Source organism: Ostrea edulis, chromosome 8 (genome assembly GCF_947568905.1).
Source record: "Ostrea edulis chromosome 8, xbOstEdul1.1, whole genome shotgun sequence".
NCBI classification, from domain to species: Eukaryota; Metazoa; Mollusca; class Bivalvia; order Ostreida; family Ostreidae; genus Ostrea; species Ostrea edulis.
In genome coordinates this window covers 12,332,278-12,350,491 of record NC_079171.1, presented here as the reverse complement: position 1 = coordinate 12,350,491, position 18,214 = coordinate 12,332,278, and the positions used below count along the sequence as shown (strand labels likewise).

Genomic DNA, 18,214 nt, shown 5'->3' with positions numbered 1-18,214 from the left:
TTCTTGTTAAAGTTAAGCATTGCTTGATTAATTTCTAAATATACCTCTGATAAATATAATGATTAATCAGTAATAATTCTTGTGTAATTAAATTTAGGACTGACGTTTTCAAACGGGTGTTGTTTATCAAAATAGATACTGTACCAAAACCGAAAGTACGAATTCGTATGAAATAGCAACTTTCCTGGAATTGAAACGTTGTCCTATGTAGAACTGAATATAAGGGGTTGAACAAAATAGCAATAGTGTAAATTACAACCTATAATAGTATATTTCACATTTCATGTCAAGGAATCATTTCTTTGTATACTGGTGGCAGTTTTGTTAACCTGAAATGACTTTATGATTTATTTTGTAAACAAATAGTTCCATGTGAAGTTGATGTCACGTACCCTTAACTGCATGCGTTATATTCAATTTTCATCCCTATTCTTTCCACGTTAGTATAGTAACATGTTCACATCCCCCTCTTTCCCTCACAATATTTGTATTCCTTATACACAATGTGGGAACACTCGGAGGTTGTGCTTATTTCCTTGGTCTTGAGTATTCGTACAATAAACTGCCACTACTAGAGTAACTTCCAGCATACAAAGACTTGCACGTAAATGTATATTCAAGCATTATCGTAAGAATCAACTCTATATTTTCTGAAATGTAACATATTTCAATTCATCTTTTTGTCTTCCTAATCGACCAAGTAATTATGCAAACATTGAAATAGTTTATGTTTTCATTACCCACAAGGGAAAAATAGAAATATCATTTAATATTACGAATTTTAGAAAGCTCAGAATTATTCTTTAAAAATTAGAAATTAAAATGTTTGTATAATAATTTACAAAGCGGTTTACAAAAAAATGAAATGTCGGCACTGACAGAGGTATTAGCGAGCAGTAATACCTATGGGTGGAGAATGAAAAGAACATGCGTGGTTTATATCCCCCGTGACAAAACGTCATTAATGTACATGTACATGTATTTACACAAAATAATGGGTGTGCTTACAACAGGGAGTGTGGGGTGTATAAACAGCGTTAACCTTTGATCTTATTAAGTCGATAAGTTGAATACCTTGTGTTTGATTTATCATTTTTAACTGGCACTTAGTGACCGCAGCACTCCAATCCTAAATATGGATGACCTCTGGCAGTTCATTTATAAGCTAAATACTTGTATAGATTAGCATTTAGATTAATAATCAGATGACTTTTAAATCGATTCAACCACACATTATGTGTTAGCCTTTTAGCTATTTCATATATTACGAAATAAATATCTTGATTCCTCTTACTATTGGTCGTAAACTTCATCTTAGTTTACATTGATTCTGTTTCAATATTTCTTTCCCACTGTATCTCCTCAGTTTCAACCCTAATCCGCAGGATATCGGTAAATGTACGAACTTTCACATAGATTTATCCCCAATGAGGCAAACTTTTTTTTCCACAACTAACTCATTTGCTTTAAAATTTGATTTGATACACAAATGCATATTGTACCAGGTGTAGAACTAAATTCAAAATCAATTAACTTAAACACATCTAGATCGACTAAAAGCACGTTCGATTTAAAAAATAAAAAATACGAATGTTGGGGGGGGGGGTGCTAAAAAATAGTTCATATTTTACAATGTTGTTTTCGGGGGAGGATTATCTGATAACATATTTTCTAAAGGTAGCAGTTAGAATAAATTAATATAATTTGAAATACGTTCAATTATAATTCAAGTTTTTTTTAACATGTTTATTTTGTTTTCTTCATTTGTGAAAAAAACATACTGTCACAATCGGGGCAGGGGGAGGGGGTGACAAAGCCGGGAAAAGGGATGGTACCAACAAGCGCTTGTTTAATATCTTTATTAAAACTTATTATGCCAAATATCAAGAAAGTGCCTGTTGGTACATGCATCCACAAAATCTACCATTTATAGATTCACAATAATACATTAGTATGAGGTATTAATATGAAATGGTGGATTATGAGTACGACTCCCTCTTCTCTTTGCAATAGCTGCTTGCCTTGTTCATAATAAGCCTTTTGCTTTCCTCATAACATTATTGCATAAAATTTGTTCTGTTCCGTCTTCCGTTCTGTTTTCCGTTCCTCGTTTTAGCAACACCCCATATTTATGCATTCAGAATCTTATGATGATTGTAACCTTTGACAAATGTCTTCTTCTGACTATCGACGGGAGGACGGAAGCAAAGAGGCATACAGGGCTAGCCCCCGAGAACCATGATAACTGAATAACATTACATATCACTAGTTACCAATGACATATCTTCTAAATCCAAACAGAACCTATTTAACATTATACCAATTTTAATTGCAAAGCAGATACATTAGTGAAACTTTACGATATGATTAATGCTTTACAGGTATTGTTTAATCATGTGGTGTAGACATTGTTCAATCACATAGTGTAGGCACTGTTCTATCACACACAGTGTAGGCATTGTTCTATCACATACGGTGTAGGTATTGTTCTATCACACACAGTGTAAATATTGTTCTATCACATACGGTGTAGGCATTGTTCTATCACACACAGTGTAGACATTGTTCAATCACATAGTGTAGGCATTGTTCTATCACACACAGTGTAGGCATTGTTCAATCACATAGTGTAGGTATTGTTCTAGCACACACAATGTAGGCATTGTTGTATCACACACTGTGTAGGCATTGTTTAATCACACACGGTGTTAGACATCGTTTAATCACACATAATGCAGGCATTATTTAATCACACACGGCATATGCATTGTTTAATTGCATACGGTGTTGGCATTTTTTCTCAAACGGTGTATGCATTGTTCTATCAAACGATGTAAGCATTGTTCTATCATACTCGGTGTAGGGATTGTTTAATTACACACGGTGTAGGCATTGCTGTATCAAACGGTGTAAGTATCATTCTATCAAACGGTGCAAGCATTGTTCTTTGTGTTTAATCACATATGGTGTAGGCATTGTTTAATCACACACGGTGTAGGTATTGTTCAATCACACGGGGAAGGCATTGTTCTATCACACACGGTGCAGGCATTGTTTAATCACACGGGGTAGGCATTGCTCTATCACACACGGTGTAGGCATTGTTCTATCATACACGGTGTAGGCATTGTTCTATCACACACGATGTAGGCATTGTTTAACAACACACGGTGTAGGCATTGTTTTATCACATACGGTGTATGCAGCTCAGTTCACAGCGTATATGTTCTGATAGTTGTATCGCGGGGAAAGTGTCATAATATTTTGTCGTTATTTACTACTGTTATCAGGTGATAAGCTGTATACGTGAAAACATATTTTGTCAAATGATTATTTACATTATTCCTTTATGATATCAAATCATTCTCCCGTTTTAATATATAGTATGCACGGAAGTGATATTCATATTATATTGTGACCTTGACATCGCCCCTAATCTGAATGACTAATGCGTTTAAATTTTCCTTCATGTACATAGATAATTACATACTACAGAAACAGTCCGAAAGTTCAGGTTCATTTGCTACAAAAAACAATATGATTTTTCTGACATATTATCTAGACATATACACGCGTTTGAAAAGTACGGGGAACACTTTCTGTCTTGTATATTAACGGTATGATATGTATAAGAATGTGGACAACTCCGGTAATTCCCTGATGACTGTTGATATGTTGTTAAATTATAGCATGTTTAGTTTGAGTATGCATTTGTTCCCAACACTTTTCAGGTTAAGGATTTTTATTCTTTTCTGAGTATTTCAATAAACATTTAGCTGGTTATCCGCATGAATCTGAACTTTTGTTCACAAGTAGGACCGCTTGCTGTTTTCCAAAATAAAGTGTTACGTGATATTCAACTGACGTAACAGGAAATTACCATGAAGGGAATTCACGGTAGCTCATTCGTAGTCAACATATCGGTAGTATCGTTTCAGTGTTTAACCGTAAGAAGTGTAATGATACTTGTGAATTTGAAGTGCAATTTCACCCCATGATTATTGTGCATTTTACTATGGAAGCCCTTAACCTAGTTGCGTAGGCATTGTTCTATCACGCAAGACGTAGGCTTTGTTCAATCACACGGTGTAGTGATTGTTCTATCACACGGTGTAGGCATTGTTCAATCACACGTTGTATAAACTATAAAGCAAAGTGTAACCATTGTTATATCACAGAAGGTGTAGTTATTCTTCTATCACACACGGTCTAAGCATTGGTTAATCACACGGTGTAAGCATTGTTTTATCACACACGGTGTAGGAATTGTTATATCACACACGGTGTAGACATTGTTCAATCGCAAGGTGTATAAACTATAAAGCAAAATTCTAATTTCATGTGTGCATTTTAGAACATTAGTACAGAAGACCTGCTTTATCCATGGTCTATACAGGTCATTTCATAACAGACATCGTATTGATATTTTCTAGAAAATCAGAAATAATATTAATTTTGCCGTACTTTAAATGTCTCATGATAATGCATGTAGTATTTTACACATTATGCATCATCAATTCGCGTAAATGTTCTGTGTCGAATTTTGCCAATATATTTGACATATTCCGGTGGAATGTGCGAAGCGGGACTTAGAATTACTTCCTCAAACCTTTCTGCATATCCCCACGCTTTTGAGTCAGGATCAATATGTTTTCTTCGAATCTTTGTGTCCGTCAGGTCTATGATTTCAATATCGCTGCTATGCTTTCTAATTTTTGTGACATTGATCTTTACAACACGACGTACCCGTTTGGATTCGTTCGTAATTTCTCCAAGTTCTTCTACGCCTTCAAGCGTTTTACAACAGGAAATATATTTGGATTTAGTGCCTTTGCTTCCTTCCGCAACATGTTTCTCTATACTTATTTCAGATGATATATTTTTCGGACGAAGACCCCCCGTATAACCTTCTCTAAAGCGAAGTATTCTATAAATATATTCATCCTGTTTCCCCTCTGTTTCATCATTGTCAAGCTGTGTCGACGTACCAGAAATTTCAAGATCCTTGTTATCGTTGTTAGTTGTCGCCTCTACGAGCTGTTCAATATGTACCTCGGGTTTTATATCAGATGTCTCTAATATATTTGCAACCGTTACTCTATCCTTTACGCATGTCGTGGTCCTCTGGTTGGCAAAGAAATATCTTTCTACAGAATCGTTCTCACCGTGTAACCCCGTATCGGCTCGGTTTACTGGGATTTCAACTGGTACAGACTCTTGTTTTGAATATTTTGAAGAAGATCCATGTTTGCCAGAATGCGATGGTATGGATAGTGTTCCCTCCCTTAATGATCCGTCGTCTTCCCTAATCCCTTCAATGATATGCTTCCACTTAATTGGGCTTAATGACTTTTGAACTATTTTCTCTGAAGGGCCATTGATCTCTGAATATTCCTCTGTCGTAGATTTCGATGTTTTTTCATTCTTGTTTTTAAGTGTGTCCCATCTTGATTTTTTATTGTGGACAAATTCATCAGTTCCTGTTGATTAAGTTGTTCAAATTCGTTATTAATATATCCAGATATCAATTATCTAGAAATAGGACGAAGTTGATTTCATTAAGTGTTGCACAGGAACATCATAATTTCAGTTATATTCTTTTTAAACTGAACGAAATTCACAGTATTCAAGTTACAATGGTTTAGAAATTGAAAGCAGCGTAGCAGTTCGGTGAAGCTCAGTGGAAGAGCAATCGCTTCATAACCAGGAGGTCGTGAGGTCGAACTCCGCTCGTGGCATAACAGAGGTAGTGTTTTCTACTTCGCCAAACGCTCAGCATTTAAGTGAGAATCATGGGTCTTTCGGACCTTAAAACGTCATGTCGCGGCGAAGGAAAAATCACTGTCTCTATCAAGCGTTTGAAGTTTGACGCTGCATCGAGATTGAGAATAGAACCAAATACTTTCAGTTGCGAACCGAACACTCTAACCATCAATCGTAAGTACTCGGCTATTTCCGTGACCGCAAATCGGGTTCACGGAAAAAGACGAGTGTAACCCGTTGGTCTAATCACTACGCCATTGCAACCGCTAATTAGTTAGTATACACATATTTACTGGCTATGAGGATAATGGTAAGTTTATTGTCCCCAAGACAGCAACTATTTCCGCCTTCGGATATAGTTACCGTCGAGGGGGGCAATAAATTGCTATTGTCCAAATAATAAGTAAATAGGTGTTTTATTATACCAAAGTAGACTTTACATGTGTCTGAATGTATACCAAAGTGAAGTAAACTACAATTCGCCATTAGATGGAATCGACCGAGGTGATCCGAGTGGTAAACTAAATTAGATTTATCAGATCTTGACGTCACAGAAAAGAAAAAGCGGGAAAATATAGCATCCGGTAAATAGTTTTGAGACTATTGACCTAGGGCAGATAGTTCAAAAACTATTTCATGGCTAGCGTTATCCAGAAGAAATAGCAAATTTTTATTCACCTACCATTTATATAGCAAAAAACATTATGAGGTATAATAATCATTCATATGGATGTGGATTTGCCCGGTACTTACTTTTCCGTTTTAATCCTTGTTCCAATTTTACGGATCTTTCATCCTCCATGCTTTTGGGCCTAAAACAACTCTGGAACACTGATATTCATAAAAAACAATGGCTTATTTCACAGATACAGAATAAAACCACAGATGATATTTGATTTAAGAGAGAGAGAGAGAGAGAGAGAGAGAGAGAGAGAGAGAGAGAGAGAGAGGGGGGGGGGGAGAGAGAGAGAGAGAGAGAGAGAGAGAGAGAGAGAGAGAGAGAGAGAGAGCCTGTCTCATATTTACGTATCAATAATGTACAATACGCTATTCAATCCACCATTCAAACACTTTCAAATTATCAACATATTATTTTTTTTAATTGTTCTCATCTTTAAATTTTATATCAATTATTAATTTGACGCGAAGCTTGTTGAAAGAGAAACTCTAAGTTGTAATAATCAACGCAAATGATAAGAGTATATTTATAAAGCGAGATCATTGAAAAGCCTAGCAAGCATACAATCACGCGAGTTCAGATCTGTTCAGAAACCGACACAAGCTGTCCTCATGGAATTCCGAGATTTCATTAATTTACTAACCGCAAGGTTTCGAATTCGTCTTCTATAGGTCTATAATAAAAAAAATACTTTCTCAGGAAAATGTCATTTCGTAGAAGCTCTCGGGATAAAAAAGGTGGGCTTTACCGCAAGTACATGGTCAAATGGAGCGATATCAAGTAAGTAGCTTAAATCTACTACTTAAATCTACAGCTTAACCCTACAGCTTAAATCTACAGCTTCAACCTACAGCTAGTGCTTACACTACACAGTGCGGCTAAGGTGTCCCGAGTAAAATAACACGTAATAAAAGCATATTCATATAAACGTAAAATTATTTTAAGCGTCGCATATTTTTAGTAAAAATCGTTTGTCAATACATAAACAAACATCGTATCACGTGGGGAAATACTTTGCTTAACTATTAGGTCGTCATACAGGTCACGTAGAGCTATTTTTATCCGCTAGACTTTTTGTTGTTTATCACCTCGGTACAGGTGAAAGATGCACTCAAATCATTTGCAGTTTGGGCTTGATATGTCGACATTGATATGGTAAATTTAAAGAGTAATACGGATCGGTACAATATCCTCTCAAATATAGTAATTTCCATAATCTCAACTCAAATGTTGGGCACTTTCCATATTTACATCCAAATCGTATCTAAACGAGGCAGAATATTGTACCTTCCGTATCAAAATCCTAAATCTGCATCTAGTTACCTTTCTGAATATGCCTTGATCGAAATAAAATATTGTCATCTTCCATCTGTACCGAGTCGATATGTACATGCGTTGGTTTTCTTTATTCCAAATGGCTATACACATCGGGGGCGATATCAAGGTCACAAAGTGATGTAAAGATTATTTTACAGTCTTTCGTGCACATACTATATATAAAAATATGAGACATATTATCGAAGAAAACTGGTAAAAAATCATCTGACAAACATATTTAAACACATACAGCTTGAACACTAGATAAGGGCAGTAAATAGCTAGAAAATATTATGACATTTTCCCCGCGATACAGTACGTCATGACGTACTTTTATATTATGACGTCATATAGTATGAAGTGCACGGAGGTACATTGTATGATGTTTGTTTTAACTTTACTCGGAACACCTTAACTCTGCTGCGTAGGTGTTGTCCAACACGATGACTTACAAGTCAGGAGTAATAGGTGGACCGCCTGTCAGCCTCCGTCTAAAAATCTTAAAAATGCGCAGATTTGATGGAAATGAGATGTTCCTTACCTATTGCATCAGGTTAATGCGGTTTATTCTGGAATGAAAATAAAAATAGAAACAGCATGCACTGGCTCATGTTCAAGTAATTTGTAAAACACCGAAAGTTTCCGAAAACTATAAAACCGTTGAATGTCTTTACCTCTTTTCAAAAATGGACAAAAGCTAAATATATATCTTGTGACTATTGCTAAAGACACCCATGTCCATCTACCAGCTCCCCAGTCCCCGTAAGTGGTGTGTTGTCACTACCACTTCCCTAGTCCTCAGAAGTAATGCATTTCCCACAACCATTTTCACAGTCCTCGAAAGCAATTCCTCCAATTATCATCAGTTGGAGATTGACTTTACCCATGTGCGATTTGTCTGCCTTACCCTGCTGCGACATCATTGCCTGTGACGCCATACATTGTCTATGATTTGCGTTACACAGTGAAATAAATATTTTGTAATGTTTTCTTTGAATTTTAATTTGATATAGCTTCTTTACAACCTTGGCATTTTTAGTTTACAGTTGTAGTGTAAACCATTTTCGGATATGCATGCTCTGCCTGTTTAATGTAAAACTTATACGGTACCAATTTTTATGTACCAGATGTGCAATTCGACAAATAATGTCTCTTCAGTGATGCTCAATCGAAATGTTTGAAATCCGAAATAACAATAAACTTGCTAAAGCTATTATAGGGGAAAACAGAATGCCAAAAAAGTGGAGTCAAATTCGTCTAAGGATAAGAGCTATGCGTGAGGGAGATAATCCTTAATTTTGAAATGAATTTCAAAATTTTATCACCGCAATTAAATATACATCCGTATCTTCAAGCTAGTAACGAAGTACTTAGCTACTGGGCTGTAGAGACCATCGGAGACTAACAGTCCACCAGCAGATACCTCCACCCACGGGTCATAATGTAAAACTTATACGGTACCAATTTTGATGCACCAGATGCGCATTTCGACAAATAATGTCTCTTCAGTGATGCTTAACCGAAATGTTTGAAATCCGAATTAGTTTTTTTGCATTGGAGTTCAGATGAAGATTTTCCTGATTTGTTATTATATCAACGCTTTTGAATTGCTGTCCTAAAATGTGGATAAAACGTAAGAAAAATAAATCCTCATTTTTTTACTCGTGTGGGATAGGGAAATTTCACCTCTGCAACAAGATTTGCTTTCTAGGACTCGGCAAATCCTCATCTTGGACTAGGAATATTCTCCCCTCAGTAGAATTTCCCTAACCCACACTCGCACTATTGAAGGATTGTATCGTTATCCTCATAACCAGCTTCTCATTCCGCGGAAGTAATGCATTCCCCACTACCAGCCCCCCAGACCCCGAAAGTAATGCATTCCCTAGTATCAGCTCCACAGTCCCCGAAATTATTGTACTCGCCACTACCAGCTCCCCCGTCCCTGAAATTAATACATTCCCCACTACAAGCACTCCAGTTCCCGAAAGTAATGTATTCCTCACTGCAAGCTCTTTAGTCCCCGAAAATAATATATGCACTAGTACCTGCTCCCCAGTCCCCGAAAGTAATGCATTCGCCTCTATCAGCTCCCCAGTCCCCGAAAGTAGTGTATTCGCCACTACCAGCTCCCCAACCCCAAAAGTAATGTATTCGCCACTACCAGCTCCCCAGTCCCCGAAAGTATTTCATTCCCCACTACCAGCTCTCCAGTCCCCGAAAGTAATGTATTCCTTAGTACCACCTACCCAGTCCCCGAAAGTAATTCATTCCCTAGTACAAGCTCCCCAGTCCCCGAAAGCAGTGCATTCCCCACTACCAGCTCCCCAGCCACGAAAGTAGTGCAAACCCCACTACCAGCTCCCCAGTCCCCGATAGTAATGCATTCCCCACTACTAGCTCCCCAGTCCCCGAAAGTAATGCATTCCCTACTACCAGCTCCCCAGTCCCCAAAAATAATGTATTCCCCACTACCAGCTCCCCAGTTTCCGAAAATAATATATTCCTTATTACCAGCTCCCCAGTCCCCGAAAATAATATATTCCTTAGTACCAGCTCCCCAGGCAACGGAAGTAATGTATTTCCTACTACCACCTCCCAAGTCCCCGAGAGTAATGCATTCCAACTACAAGCTCCCCAGTTCCCGAAAGTAGTGCATTCCTCACTACCAGCTCGCCAGTCCCCGAAAGTAAGGCATTCCCTAGTACCAGCTCCACAGTCCCCGAAATTAGTCCATTCCCCACTACCAACCCCCAGTCCCCGAAAGTAATGTCTTCCCCTCTACTAGCTTCCAAGTCCCCGAAAGTAATATATTGCTCAATACCAGATCACCAGTCCCCGATAGTAATGCATTCCCCACTACCAGCTCCCCAGTTCCCGAAAGTAATGTAGTCCATAGTACCAGCTCCCCAGTCCCTGAAAGTAATGTATTTCTCACCACCACCTCCCCAGTCCCCGATAGTAATGTATTCCCCACTACAAGCTCCCCATTCCCCGTAAATAATACATTCCCAAGTACCAGTTCCCAAGTACCAGTTCCCAAGTAATGCATTTCTCACTACCAGCTTCTAAGTTCCCGAAAGTAATGCATTCCCCACTACCAGCTCCCCAGTCCCCGAACGCAATGCATTTCTTAGTACCAGCTCCCTAGTCTCTGAAAGTAATCCATTCCCCACTACAAGCTCCCCAGTCCCTGAAAGTAAAGCCTTCCCTAGTACCACCTCCCCAGTCCCCGAAAGTAATGTATTCCCTAGTACCAGCTTCCTAGTTCCCGAAGGTAATGTTCCTCACTACCAGCTCCCCATTCCCCGTAAATAATACATTCCCTAGTACCAGTTACCAAGTCCCCGAGAGTAATGCATTCGCCACTACCAGCTCCCTAGTCCCCGAAAGTAATGCATTCCCCACCATCAGCTCCACAGTCCCCGAAAAAAATGTATTCTTTATTACCAGCTCCCCAGTCCCCGAAAATAAAATATTTCTGAGTACCACCTCCCCAGTCCCCGAAAGTAATGTATTCCCTAGTACCAGCTTCCTAGTTCCCGAAGGTAATGTATTTCTCACTACCAGCTCCCCATTCCCCGTAAATAATACATTCCCTAGTACCAGTTACCAAGTCCCCGAGAGTAATGCATTCGCCACTACCAGCTCCCTAGTCCCCGAAAGTAATGCATTCCCCACCATCAGCTCCAAAGTCCCCGAAAAAAATGTATTCTTTATTACCAGCTCCCCAGTCCCCAAAAATAAAATATTTCTGAGTACCAGCTCCCCGGGCCACGAAAGTAGTACATTTCCCACTACCAGCTCCCCAGTCCCCGAAAGTAATGCATTCCAACTACAAGCTCCACAGTCCCCGAAAGTAGTGCATTCCTCACTACCAGCTCCCCAGTCCCCGAAAGTGATGTCTTTCATAGTACCAACTCCCCAGTCCCCGATAGTAATAGATTCCCCACTACTAGCTCCCCAGTCCCCGAAAGTAATGTTTTCCCCACTACTAGCTTCCCAGTCCCCGAAAGTAATACATTGCTCAATACCAGCTCCCCAGTCCCCGATAGTAATGCATTCCGCACTTCAAGCTCCCCAGTCCGCGAAAGTAATGCATTCCCCACTACCAGCTTCCCAGTCCCGGAAAGTATTGCATTCCCCACTACCAGCCCCAAGTTCCCGAAAGTAATGTCTTCCCTAGTACCAGCTCCTCAGTCCCCGAAAGTAATGCATTTCCCACTACCAGCTCCCAAGTCCCCGAAAGCAATGTATTCCCTAGTACCAGCTCCTTAGTCCCTGGAAGCATTGCATTCCCCACTTCCAGCTCCCCAGTCCCCGAAAGTAATGCATTCCCCAATACTAGCTCCCCAGTCCCCGAAAATAATGTATTCCTCACTACCAGCTGCTCAGTCCCCGAAAATAATATATGCCCTAGTACCAGCTCCCCAGTCCCCGAAAGTAATGCATTCCGCACTTCAAGCTCACAAGTCCCCGAAAGTAATGCATTCCTCACTACCAGCTCCCTACTCCCCGAAAGTAATGCATTCCCAACGACAAGCTCCCCAGTCCCCGAAAATAATGTATTCCTCACTACCAGCTGCTCAGTCCCCGAAAATAATATATGCCCTAGTACCAGCTCCCTATTCCCCGAAAGTAATGCATTCCGCACTTCAAGCTCCCCAGTCCCCGAAGGTAATACATTCCTCACTACCAGCTCCCTACTCCCCTAAAGCAATGCATTCCTCACTACCAGCTCCCAAGTCCCGAAAGTAATACATTCCTTAGTACCAGCTCCCCAATCCCCGAAACTAATGCATTCCCAACTACCAGTTCCCCAGTTCCCGAAAGTAATGCATTTATCACTACCAGCTCCCTAGTCCCCGAAATTAATGCATTCCTTACTACCAGCTCCCACTCCCCGAAAGTAATGCATTCCCCACTACTAGCTCCCCAGTCCGCCAAAGTAATGCATTCCCCACTACCAGCCCCAAGTTCCCGAAAGTAATGTCTTCCCTAGTACCAGCTCCTCAGTCCCTGAAAGTAATGCATTTCCCACTACCAGCTCCCAAGTCCCCGAAAGCAATGCATTTTCTAGTACCAGCTCCTTAGTCCCTGAAAGTATTGCATTCCCCACTTCCAGCTCCCCAGTCCACGAAAGTAATGCATTCCCCACCACTAGCTCCCAGTCCCCGAAAATATTGCATTCCCTACTACAAGCTCCTCAGTCTCCGAAAGTAATTCATTCCCTAGTACCAGCTCCCCAGTCCCCGAAAGTAATGCATCCCCCCACTACATGCTCCCCAGTCCCTAAAAGTAATGCATTCCCAACGACAAGCTCCCCAGTCCCCTAAAATAATGTATTCCTCACTACCAGCTGCTCAGTCCCCGAAAATAATATATGCCCTAGTACCAGCTCCCCAGTCCCCGAAAGTAATGCCTTCCGCACTTCAAGCTCCCCAGTCCTCGAAAGTAATGCATTAATCACTACCAGCTCCCTACTCCCCTAAAGCAATACTTTCCTCACTACCAGCTCCCCAGTCCCCGAAAGTAATACATTTCCCACTACCAGCTCCCCAGTCCCGGAAAGTAATGCATTTCCCACTACCAGCTCCACAATCTCTGAAAATAACCTGTAATAGGTGACCTTGATTGTTCTAGACTTCGATGTTTATTCGGTTAGAGTATCGCGCTTAAAATCACATGACCTCGCACCATTGCCGGCGCGGGTTTGAATCCTGCTCGAGCCGTTAAGTGAGAAAGTTTCCTAGTTTACTTTCGGAAGGTCGGTGGTCTCTTCCCAGGTACATTGTATCTGGGTTCTCTCCTCCACCAATAAAACTTGGGCGGCACCATATAACTGAAAAGAATTTTGAGTGTGGGGGAAAACATCAATCAATCAATCAATCGGCCTTTACTTCTTTAGTAGAAAACTGACGCAATATTGTCATTCAATATTATACTAGAAAATTCATGATCATTATAAATACACTGACTTCTTTTTATAAAATAAACTCCGATTAGATGAACAATAGGCATTTGGACAGTTTTTAATAGGAGCTAGGATTTTGGAAGTAAATATTTTGTGTGTATAGATTCAGTTCGGCGTTCATTTTTATATTTATTGTTTAACTACCGTAAGTTAGTATTTCGCTATTGTCACAATTTAATTTTCTTTCAATTATTAATTGAAAATAAATCTCATTAACTGTCTATTTGCATTTGTTAGTAAATTTTGTTGTTTTAAGGGTGATTCTGACCCATAGCAATATATTCCCCACTACCAGCTTCCAAGTCCCGCAAGTAAAGCATTCTATTCTATCAGCTCTAGATACGAATTTGATGAAATAGTGAAGATAATGAACAGTGGTCAATACCATAGCCCATATAAAGAATATAAAATTAAGAGTTAGAAAAGATCAACTGCATATTGTTTAACCTCCCTCTCGAGAATATTTCAATCAAATGGAGACGTCACCATTGCCGATGAATGGCTGCAAAATTTAGGCCTATGCTAGCCGCTTACACCCTTCGAACAGGAAGGGATCTTTATCGTGCCACACCTGCTCGGTTTTCGCGGTCTCGGTTTTCCCGGTTTTTCAGTCACCTCTTACGATAAGCAAGGAGTACTGAGGCCTTGTTCTAACCCTCACGAGATAAAAGATAGATGTAATCAACGAGCTTACGTAATGTATTGACATAACCTACTACAACTAGAAACTATTGATCAAAGATAATAATCAATTTTTTGGCAAACGAATTGGAAAAAGGTTCATATTAAATCACAGATAATGCTAAGCTAACGTAATGTACACCACAGATAACTTGATAAAATGGCTAGACACATTGAATGTCGTTATCTCACTAACAACTATTACAATGTATGAGCGATTCCAGAAGCATCTACGATTTAGTGATTTAAAATGGTACACAATGATATCAATCTAATATTCGAGAAATCCTGCAATTTAGTTTTAAACATCCAAATAAAATATGATCAAATAAAGCAAACGATCGCGCACGGTTTGTAGATGACTTTAATACAAGTAAAATATTGATCAACTGAACATAAATACTCGCCTACGGTTTACAAATGAAGACCTGTACAGAAGTAAAATTCGCCATGTATGGGATTTTTATAACTACCAAAGATGAATGCACTGACCAGCATGTATAAAGATGGATATCAAACCCCCAGCTTTAGATATGTCGAAATATAATTTAATACTATGTTTGATATGCACTAGTAAACAATACTTTCATTACAGCAAGATCTGAGACACGCTAGAATATTTCATAATAGCCGTATTGATTATCTTTTCCACTCAATTTTTTTTTCTTTTCCAAGTTCTGTTAGTCGGATACGACAAGAAATTTAGTGATACAACTTTCCTCGCATTCTCTAACATTCAGTAAGACGATTTTCGGTGGGTGAGGGGGGGGGGTCGTGTATATTCTGCGTCCCATTCGACATTTTTTCACTGATATAGAGACGTCACCCGGTTTTGATGAACTGTCACAGCTTAAGACCTATACATGACGCTTATGACCGCAGTATTGAAATGTTTTTATATCGTGACAAAGCTTACCAGTGCAATTGACTTCCAATTTTATCCGAACGTTAGCTCCCTCTCACTTTTAATCAAGGCCAATTGCTGAACGATAAAAAAGACTCACTGTTACATCCCTTAGGCATTCATCACATTTAAGAGGAGAATTTTTGAAAGTGCTGACAAGATGTGACTTCAACAAAAAATGGAAATAAAGAAATATAAACAAAATTAAAACGCACACATGCGCTGCAATTAAGAAAATACATGAGTTTAGAAAAGTTGTACCGTACCCTTTTATAGTGTATACCTTTTTGAGATCACGTAGATATCAGTTTCGGGGAACCCGGAATAGGTATATATATAAAGATACGCATTTTCTCTGTAAATAATGTGAACGTAGAAGGTAGAATAGTTACTAAATACACGAGTTATTGTTCTTCACCGACATGATAAGGTGATATAAATTTGGACTAAATTTTCTGTTCAATTATCATAGGAAACTGCATGATTATCCTAAAGTATTGGACTATTGTCTTCTTTATATGACTTCGATCTTATCATCTGACGCCACGGCGTCAGACATAATTAAGGTTTGGTATTGCCCTGTCTCCGAAACTGTGTGAACAACAGGGGTATCGCACAAAACAATCGGAACTCCTCGAATGTCTCGCGTTTTCGACATAGATCTTGTTTGTAATACGATGGCATAAATGAATGAATTCGATGTATTGTCTACTATGACGTCACAGACCATTACACTACGCAACATATGTCATAGCTATCAGCGTATCAAATTCACTCATGGATGCATCCCAGATCGATGTCGAGTGCGTGAGACATTCGATGAGTTCTGATTGCTGCAAAAGGTACAACATACACCCGTTAGACCTTCAGTGCAAAATCCGTATCCGTATTGAGAAAATTTTCAGAAAACCATTTGACTTATATTTTGCCTTAACGTAGTCCACGGTGCACCATTCAAGTTAAAATAAAAAAAATATTCATCATATTTTAATTAAATATATATAACTTTATAGAATCAAAGTGAATTTGAGGCAATAAACCTGTCCAATCAGCAAGCAATGCCCATTTATGAATCATTGTCATCCTGTAAGTAATTCCCGCTCCTAATATCCGATGTGCATTGACCTCAGAGGTCACTAGTTCGGAAAACAAAGCAGCGGCAAAGAGGTAATGAGCACGTGTCAAGAGGCAATTAGCACGAGTAAGATTTGTAAACAATTAACATGCCAATTATATAGAGAATTCACTATCAAAATTGATTTTGAATGTCACATGTGCGTAAATATAACTTCTTTATATATCCGCCAAGATGTCGTATTGTACATGTGAAATAACGGAAATGGGCGTTGTCAAAGAAGTGCAGAGGCAGCCATCTGGTTCTCTGTGTCTGATGCGTTAGTATATCAAGTACACATGAAGATTTCCTCTTGCCCAAATATGTCAACATTTCATATCATGAACAGTTATATAGCTTTGTAAATTAAGAGCACAATCGACAGATAATAATGCTATGAATTATATGACATATACATATTATAATATATTGGAGAGGGAGAGTACAGGGATTCCATCCCTTTCATTTGGGAAGAGAGAAAGAGAGAGGAGTTGAATGTCGCCAGATAAATGAAGAGGCGGACGCCAGATAAATTAAGTGGCGGTCGCCAGATAAATGAATATTAGGTAGCAGGGGACAGTTTCGCACTATAGACCGGGTTAACTTTCTAAAAAATTGGAAATATCCCATATTTGAAGTCATATTACATCTATAAAAATGTATACAATAATTTTAGGATGCATGTCAAATGTAGCTGAGTGCTTAATAAAAAATGTTCATATACAACATGTCGGTGTCATCATGATTCCTAGCATATAGATGGGTGTAAATAGGAAACTAAGACACGTTGTCAGTTGCTGAAGAAATTCCGGTGAAAACATGCAGGGTCTAGCAAAAGGTCTGTAGCTCAGAGGGAAGGTGGATGACCCCATATGAAAGACAGATTTTTGAGAAGGGCAGATAGGGTTCTTAATTGTGCACAGTATCTACATCCCCATGTTTGGTACCTTGATGGTGTGCGGGGTGGTGTGGATTACGCCAAATGAATAAAAATCAAAGCAAAAAAGGGGAACCTGCTCAGAACATTTGTGTGCACCAGCACCAGTATTTATAGACTACATGTAATTTAGGGTCATAATTTATTAACTACACAAATATGAAATACAAGTATTGACATAAAAGGGAAATATGATTTTTCATTAGTCTGTCATAATCTGACTTTGATGTGTACACCCTACCCACATGGTTCAGAACCAAAGAAACTGTCCCCTGCCACCTTAATTCTATACTTTGACATATATTGGCTTCCGTCGACAAACCTTCACTATACTTCAGCGCTCCGTGCACTGGATATCCCTGTCCCTTTAAATCTTGTTTCGGTATCATAGTGTATACAGCTGTGCGATAGAGACCATGTAACGAGAGAGAAAGGGGATGAATGTGATTGTTTACCTTATCAACACTACGGAATGGTGGTTAAATTGTTGACTATTAACACATGTCTTCGGTTTCTCTGGACATTATCCAATTCACGTCCATAGTGGAGTGTCCCGTGTTCTCCGATGACAAACGTTTTATTTATAGTTCCTCGTAAACGTACATATCCACAACATCTGTGTTTACTGAAGAAGTCATACACATGATATTTCCATTGTCCCGTTAAACATGGATATGTGCTGTTGATAAAGTAATTCTAATTTTGTGTACCTAAGCCAAGTTAAATGTAGAATTGTTGTGTAACACAGCGGTTTTCGCAGTACGGCATTTAGTAAAAATCATTTATAACACCAAATGATGTAATGTTAGACACACCCGTAAAATGCTTGCTATAAATACACATAT

The 18,214-nt window shown here is 39.0% G+C and overlaps 3 protein-coding genes across 5 annotated transcripts; 2 read left to right on the top strand and 1 right to left on the bottom strand.

The window, feature by feature from the left end:
• Nucleotides 1-2,307: 2,307 nt before the first annotated feature.
• On the bottom strand, nucleotides 2,308-18,056 carry LOC125662577 (uncharacterized). 3 transcript variants are annotated; one of them, XM_056146905.1, is made up of 4 exons: nucleotides 15,585-15,653; nucleotides 15,331-15,396; nucleotides 6,517-8,328; nucleotides 2,308-5,480 (listed from the first exon to the last, which is right to left on the bottom strand). In XM_056146905.1, the coding sequence occupies exons 3-4, from the start codon at nucleotides 6,563-6,565 to the stop codon at nucleotides 4,504-4,506; spliced, it is 1,026 nt and encodes a 341-aa protein (XP_056002880.1). In that variant the 5' UTR covers nucleotides 6,566-8,328; nucleotides 15,331-15,396; nucleotides 15,585-15,653; the 3' UTR covers nucleotides 2,308-4,503. The 3 variants fall into 3 exon arrangements, with proteins under 3 accessions (XP_056002880.1, XP_056002881.1, XP_056002879.1); XM_056146906.1 differs by lacking the exons at nucleotides 15,331-15,396; nucleotides 15,585-15,653 and adding an exon at nucleotides 17,825-18,056; XM_056146904.1 differs by lacking the exon at nucleotides 15,585-15,653 and having other exon boundaries at nucleotides 15,331-15,556.
• LOC125662267 (uncharacterized) lies at nucleotides 9,597-10,529 on the top strand. The gene is made up of 2 exons (XM_048894439.2): nucleotides 9,597-9,749; nucleotides 10,038-10,529. The coding sequence occupies exons 1-2, from the start codon at nucleotides 9,597-9,599 to the stop codon at nucleotides 10,527-10,529; spliced, it is 645 nt and encodes a 214-aa protein (XP_048750396.2).
• On the top strand, nucleotides 11,040-11,933 carry LOC125662266 (uncharacterized). The gene has a single exon (XM_048894438.2). The coding sequence runs from the start codon at nucleotides 11,040-11,042 to the stop codon at nucleotides 11,931-11,933; it is 894 nt and encodes a 297-aa protein (XP_048750395.2).
• Nucleotides 18,057-18,214: the final 158 nt, after the last annotated feature.

Coding starts and splice junctions, on each gene's coding strand:
- LOC125662577 (XM_056146906.1), bottom strand. CDS start 6,565: ATGGAGGATGAAAGATCCGTAAAATTGGAACAAGGATTAAAACGGAAA. Junction 5,481..6,516: donor ACAAGGATTAAAACGGAAAA/GTAAGTACCGGG, acceptor CTTAATCAACAG/GAACTGATGAATTTGTCCAC.
- LOC125662267 (XM_048894439.2), top strand. CDS start 9,597: ATGCATTCCCCACTACCAGCCCCCCAGACCCCGAAAGTAATGCATTCC. Junction 9,750..10,037: donor AAGCACTCCAGTTCCCGAAA/GTAATGTATTCC, acceptor TTCATTCCCTAG/TACAAGCTCCCCAGTCCCCG.
- LOC125662266 (XM_048894438.2), top strand. CDS start 11,040: ATGTTCCTCACTACCAGCTCCCCATTCCCCGTAAATAATACATTCCCT.